The following is a 7500-nucleotide window of genomic DNA, read 5'->3' as shown; positions in this document are numbered from 1 at the left end:
CCTTCCATATAGTTAATGTAAACAAAGAACTGAGAACACGCCGTTGGAAATTTGGACACTTGCCAAACTTAGCTATGTCTATTATTTCTTCGTTGAATCTAAGGATATTATATATATATATATATATATATATATATATATATATATATATATATATATATAAACTCATTTAGTTTATTTTACGATGAGATTATTACCAAATCAATCAAAATTATTTTTTTCAATACTGACCATAATTTGTAAAGGCATCTATTTTTTGCTATTTTTTCGGATATGAAAGTAGAGATTCCTGTCTTAAACGTCTTTTATTATTTAATTATTATTTTTATCTATTTTTTTTTATTTTTTGGAAAATCCGATTATGAAGAAATGGAGAACTGTGAATGGCAATATCAGTACAAAATGTTTTATGAAGATGATCCTAGCAAGAATACAACATATCGGTTCAGTTTTGAGAATTATAGAAGCACGTGTGAAAATCAATTTACGGCGAGAATTTCCGAAGTCATTGATTTTTTCCCACGCTCCAAAAGGGGGGGAGGGAGAGGGAGAGCTGGTCAATGAGTGGTTTCGAGGTTGATATGCATGTAGACACACACATAAGAATAACCATTTCAATCGTCCTCAATTAACAGGACTAAGTCCATTTTTTACGCAAAGGAAAAATTAGTTGCCCCAAGTTAAATAGTTTCTTTACTGATGTTAAAAATAAATGTCCGTTGGGGATGGTAAGCCAGTATAATGTTGGTGTTCAGTCATTTGAACACATTATCTTTGCAAATAAGTGAACAATTAGCCTCAGGGGTAGTGCAGTAGTAACGTATCGGTCTCTCATCCGAGGGGCCTGGGGTTGCATAAAACGCATGAAAAAGATGCTATAGATGTCTTAACTCCTTGCGAAGCGAAAGAATAATCAGTATTTATGATATGCGCAAAGTCATTATTTAAATGCCGTATGCAAGACTGCAACAAGCGAAAGTCCATACAGGTGTACCTGGTGCTAATTAATTGTATATGTAGTTTGCGTGTTGGCGCTCATTCTTTTACGCCTCCAAAGAAATAACTCAGTATGGATTGTAACTGCCGTTTGGCTTTCTCATTCGATAACGTATAACATAGGCTAACTCAAATACACCCTACCCCCTCATTTGCGACGGTCCACTAAACGCACAAATACATTTAAGAGTAAATATCCAATTCGAACCCACGCAAGATGTACTGTCTTCGATTTTAGAAATAAACATCTTGAAAAGTTGGGGTCATTACAATGGAACTCTACAGTCTCTAACATGGCAAAGAATAGGAAAGGGGTCCGATTTACGACTATTGGCTCGCTATCAATTATGTATTTGATAAAATCGCGACAGCAGGAAACTTCATGACTGGACCAAATTTGAACAAGAAAAAGGATTAGGTGTCAAGAACTGTACTCATTTTCATCATTATCATGTTTATCATTATTAATTTGATTACTATTATTACTGTTGCTGTTATTGTTAGTTATTATCTTTAATTTTCAGGAGGCTTGCTGATACATTACTTAGCCTTGCTCTTTGAATACTTTCATGCTTATGTATACCTGAAAACTTTAACTAAATCTATATTGTGCATAGAGTGTTTTCTACCATATGTATATGCATATCTATATAATATACAATACACCCACATGCGCGCGTACACACGCACGCACACACACACACGCGCGCGCAAACACACACACACACACACACACACACACACACACACACACACACCTACCTACCTACCTACCTACCTACCTACCTACCTACCTACCTACCTACCTACCTACCTACCTACCTACCTACCTACCCACCCACCCACCCACCCACCCCCACCCACCTACCTACCTACCTACCTACCTACCTACCTACCTACCTACCTACCTACCTATGTAGATGCGCCTAACTACTGATTAACAGGCAGATGCTGAGTTAACGAAAAAGTATGCAGCAGTCAGAAAACGCACAAAGTCTATTAGTTCACAGTTCACCCAATGAGTATTATCATTATTATCATCATCATCATCATCATCATCATCATTACTATTATTATTATTATTATTATTATTATTATTATTAGTATTATTATTATTATTATTATTGACATTATTATTATTAATAATATTATTATTATTTTGTTGTTGTTATTATTATTATTTGCCAAAACGCAAAAAAATAAAAATAAAAAATAAAAAAAGATAATCTTGAGTGGATGGTATTATATTGATATACAAAGGATTATCACTTTTTTCGGCATGAGTGGCACTGGATGGGTTCAAATATCAGCCTGTGATAGAGACCAATGTCTATTTGTCCAATATATCCACAAAAGGGCTTTAAAAACGACCCGGAATCGACGCAGCACTGGAAATGAAACATTTTTCCCCGGCGTTTCTCGACGCAATGGCGCTCGCTGGCCTGTCAAATCTCCCGGTGTCAAAACGCGCATGCGCACAAGGTTATTGTACAGAATAGCATAAATACTTCCCAAAACACGTAAATGAAGAACAACAGAAGGAAAAGAGCGCATTACATACACGAATTCGAGAAAACGGACGCTGATAATGACAAAATATTCGTTCTCGCGTAGCAACATGACCCCTTGGTAATGAGTTGCGCGTCACGTGTGTTTTGGTCCTCGCTAAGAAGTTAACATGGAAGGGACGATCTTCACTCTTGTCTGGCCTGTATCTCCCTTATTTTCGATTTGCACGCGTTTTGCCATAGATGAAGAGGGTCTTAGGTTTCGTCAAGGTAACCACTCCATACACTTATTTTACTCCTGGTTGACATGCACGGGAAATTTTCCAAGATTTTATGTATGAATATTATCGCGGTCTGTAAGTTGAAGACAGTATGACATGGCATGACAGTTCTTGTAGGTCCTTAGAAGACACTGATATCGGCATACAAATAGGATTATTTTCCCGTGTTATGTTACGATTTGTTTAGATCCACATGAAATTCCTGGAGATGGTGAGCTACAGTTAAGTTAATTGTTTTTTTTAAAGTGATCCTGGAAAGATCTCTCTCTCTTCTTATCCTGACAAGATAGTGCCTTCAATTTGATTTTTCTATTGATGAAAAATTGGCAGGGATGCCTACAAGCTCTGTCTATGACAACAGGCGCAGAGGACGCACCAAATGCTATAGGCAGGTGGTAGATGCGAGATGCATTCATGAGGGTCTTCTAAATGCATATCAGTTTTTATTTTGTTTGTATTGCTATTGTCAGGCTCTTGGGCTATAGATGTATGGGGTGTGTTTTGGATTGAACAAATTTTAATTATATAGTCTCTAATATAGCTATAAGTTATGGATACGATTTATAGTCAATTAGACTGATAGACAAACTGAATTCAGTATTTAGAAGTAATGTAATAAATTAATATAGAATATACTAGCTGGAAAGTTGATACCTAGTCCTTTTTTTTATTGGCTGTGGCTATGTTTATGTTATTGTAATGCAATGTCTCTTTACTAATTTCTGGAAGTTCTGGTCACGTTTGTGCAGTGTGGAATCCTCGAACTCTGCTGTTCACCTTCCAACCCCCACCCAGGAAAACAAAGAATCCTCCATGTATTCAAGACTGGAGAGAGTGTCAGACAGACTTGCGTCTGACGCTCCCGCATTTGGTTGTGCGCTCTACCCTGCTGTGGGTAGAGCGAGAATTCCACTCTGCACACGCACGACTGGAACTCCCATAAAATTGCTCAGTAGGCATTGCATTACGTTAACATAAATATAGTCACTCTGTATTTTATTTTGCCAAAACATATTTAATGTTTTCATTTATTTATTCTCAATAGCAAAAGTATTCAGTTTAATGTTTTGATGGAAATTGCCTGTGAAGTCCAACCTACTGCAGACCCAAAATTTAATTTCAGAAAAATGTAGGGAAGATGTGATATGTCCGAGGAAGTGATGGCCGATGCTGCTGTTATATTTCTCACGGAATTGACTGATTCACAAACAGCAACAGAGATGGGATGGAAGAGGCTGTGATGTAGTGCAATAAGTTTTTAGTGGAACTGTATTAGTTTGAGCTAGAATATTCAGGTGATTCAGTAGGGAATATGAAAACCCGTGATGACCATGAATCATACCAGAGAGTGAGAGTGAGATGACTGACTGGCTGACTGAGTTCATCATTGCATGTGTGTGTGTGTTTGTGTTGAATGAATGAATGAATGAATGAGAGAGAAGAGAGAGAGAGAGAGTGAGAGAGAGATATGCAGGCAGACAGGCAGGCAGGCAGGCAGGCAGGCAGGCAGGCAGGCAGGCAGGCAGGCAGGCAGGCAAGGAAGGAGAGGCAGCAGGCAGTCAGGTAGCAAGAAGGCAGCAGGCAAGGTAGAGGAAGGCAGGCGGCAAGTAGTGCAGGGGCAGGGCAGGCAGGCAGGCAGGCAGATAGATAGATGGACAAGTTGGGAGTGCATCAAAACTATTCATTATGTTGAATTCATTTATGTCGTAGATTTATGAAAAAGTAGGTTTTAGCATATTATTGTGAATTATCTGACCTGTCTTGCCATTACTCTAAATACTCAAGAAGGTTATATTGCCATTAAAGATGCCCATCTGAATTTAAGGGAGCTGTCATGTTTAGAAAATCAGCAGATTAATGATTGTCCTTATTTTAGGGTGGTATGGGGGATATGCATATACACTTATGATTTTTTGCTTTTATAGTCACTTGTATATATATATATATATATATATATATATAATATATATATATATATATATATATATATATATATATATATATATATATATATATATATAAAGAAAGAAAGAGAGAAGAAGAGAAGAGAGTGTGGAGAAAGAGCTCAGAAGTGTTGAAATGTCTGATTTTATTGTTCAGATATTACCTTCAGTTGAATGTTAGTATGTTCCTTTCAGATTTTAAGGAGTTTTATTACATACAGATGGCTCCACATGTGCTCAGCTAGCAAGGAGTCTATCACTTGGCCCTCGTGACCGATCCTGATTTCCCCTTTTCTTTAATTGGCAGGAAAATGTGTTTTTCTTTCCAATATTTAATATGACATTGTTATCATTCTTATTATATTGTGATTATTAAATTGTTATTAAAGATATTAATAACATCAAAGACAATGAAATAATAGAAATGAAGATTTAAAAAAATGAAGGAAAAGGGTAAACAGATGTGATAGGTAAGACTAGTAGCTGACTCCTTGGTGACTAAGTACTTGTAGAACTATCTATATGTAAAGACGATAGACAAACTTTTAACCCTTTCCCAACGGGTAGTATTCATAGTGGCCCGGGCCTCGCTGCAAGGGGCTTATATCGTCGCCCTAGCATGCGCAACCTCTCATGCCAAATACCAGCATCCCTTGCCGATTCTTCGTAATACTACGAAGATATGATGTATTTTCAGTTTTCATTATTTTTTAAAGTCTCTACTTGCCATACTTCCTGATAAATCGAGACTGAAGGGTATTTTGTTGTTATATAGACTCCATAGTTGATCATTATTCAGTCTATAGTCTGAATAAAATAAGCAGTGTGCGGCATCATGGAGTTGAAATCGTAGGTTTGTTGCATTTATTTATTTATTTTATTTTATTTTATTTTATTTTATTTTAATTTATATTTTTTAATACTTATTATTTTTTTTTTGTGGCATAGTAAAAATTAGAGATGTAAAAATGACTTAATCACACTTCAGTGGCAGAAATATAGCATGTCATACATACCCCGGCATGACATATGCCCGCAGTAGTCCTGCCATGTCATGGCATGTGCGTACATGCCACCCATTGGGAATGGGTTAATTACAGTTGACATGGCATTGTAGTCTTGCCACCTGCTGACATAGGGTTAAAAGTAAGATAGAAAAGTTTTTATTTTACAGTAAACAAAGGGTTGTGCATCTAAATTTGAAAACAGCATGGCATTTTTAAGCATTAAATTGTGTTCAAGATTAATAGTAAGTTCATTGTACTGTATTTTATTGGATTAAAAGTATCATATCTAATCATAAATTTGTCCCAACAGTAAGATGGTGACTGTCAGCTTGAGATGGATGCAGATGGCTTTACCGTCGTTAGCAAAAAGAAAGCCGCCAGAAGAAGATCAGCAAAACCACCGGCAGATTATATTAACACAAGTGAAGAAAATGTTGAGGACTGTCTAAGGTGAAGAAAACATTGTTTTTTGATGCTTGTGATTTGTCTTGGATCATGTTCGCCTTTCTGCTGTCTCTTCTCAGTACCCTTCTCTCTTCTATATTGTCTGTCTGTGTGGCTCAGGTTGTGTCTGTCTGCCTTACTTGTCTTTTGTTGTATGCCTTATTGTCTGTCTGTCCATCCCGGTCTGTTTCCTGTCTCTGCATCAGTCAGTCAGTAAAGTCAGACTCCATACCTATCTACCTACCAGTCTATTTATCTGTATTTAATTTTAATAATATAATTTCCATTTTTTGTGATCTAATGGCTCTAATGCTATAACTCATACAACTGTCTCCCTTAGTTAATAATCCACCTTTGATGTAGCATTTAAGATAAAGAAAAGTTAGCAGCTGAGATATTGTTCTTTTAGCTGGTGTATAAAAGCATTGTCTATAAATATTATTTTACAACAGTAAAAATAATAATTGTAGTCATTAACTGTGGATAACATTTTAATTTTCCTTGGGGATTTTGAATGCTTATGGTATCATTTCACAGTATATTATTTCTTTCTTGTTAGGGTAGTAATGATATGGCATTTTAGGCAAAAGAATCTCAGTATTATAATTCTGTTGCAGAAAAATAATTCAAGCAAGAGAAGATGTGGAAGCAAGTGATGGATTCGCCACTTTCCAAAAGAATTTAAATGAGATAAAGAGCTCCCTGCAGAGATGGAAAGAAGATGCTTGCAGAATTTCTTCCATTGTCTGCTACGGCTTAGGTCAGGTTTCCTCTAGTAGGATTGCCAGGTATCAAACAGGGCTGCTCATGTCGATTCAAGAGTTCTTTGACGTTGGTGTTGAGGTGTTTGACCCTGCGTTCTCATCACTGGATGAGAGGGTGTTAGATTTCCTGAATTTTACTGTTGTTAAAGAAAATGAAGAAGGAAAGAAGCGTGTTTCGACATCGACCTTGTTTTACATGCCTCATTGTGGAAAAGAATTATACAATAACCTCTTGTGGGCAAACTGGAATGCAGAATCACTTCCCATGTGTGTAATTATTGGCAATAGTTTCAGCACCATTGTACAAAATGTACCATCAAGAATATTAAAACAGTATTATAATTTTATTGAAAGAGCAGAAATGCTTTATGAAGAATATCCTTTGAAGTCATTAGTGGAACATGATGATGTGTTCAATGATATCAGTATTCATATCATGAAACGAGAAATTGCATTAAGTGAAAGAGAAGAACTTTTTGAAGAATGTAGTGAACCAGATTATGCAGGCTGTGAAGCTGAGATTGTGAGAACATGAAGACTTAGGGAGACTTTTAAGA

At 36.5% G+C, this 7500-nt stretch overlaps 1 protein-coding gene across 3 annotated transcripts in view; it reads left to right on the top strand.

Annotated features, from left to right (window-relative positions):
- The window catches only part of LOC119580043 (SRR1-like protein), a 9783-nt gene that overhangs the window by 1258 nt on the left and 1025 nt on the right, over positions 1-7500 (top strand). The window contains exons 1-3 of one of the 3 annotated variants that reach the window (XM_037927937.1): positions 2435-2774; positions 6046-6185; positions 6797-7500. The exon at positions 6797-7500 is cut by the window's right edge and continues 1025 nt beyond it. In XM_037927937.1, the coding sequence (XP_037783865.1) occupies positions 6070-6185; positions 6797-7478 (798 nt within the window). In that variant the 5' untranslated portion in view covers positions 2435-2774; positions 6046-6069 and the 3' untranslated portion in view covers positions 7479-7500. Of the gene's footprint in view, positions 1-2434; positions 2775-6045; positions 6186-6796 lie in introns of those variants that run through there. The other 2 variants (XM_037927939.1, XM_037927938.1) reach the window with 2 other exon arrangements.

This window comes from Penaeus monodon, chromosome 13 (genome assembly GCF_015228065.2).
Source record: "Penaeus monodon isolate SGIC_2016 chromosome 13, NSTDA_Pmon_1, whole genome shotgun sequence".
Classification (NCBI taxonomy): domain Eukaryota; kingdom Metazoa; phylum Arthropoda; class Malacostraca; order Decapoda; family Penaeidae; genus Penaeus; species Penaeus monodon.
The sequence above is the reverse complement of the archived record's forward strand: the minus strand, read 5'-3'. Positions and strand labels throughout refer to the sequence as shown.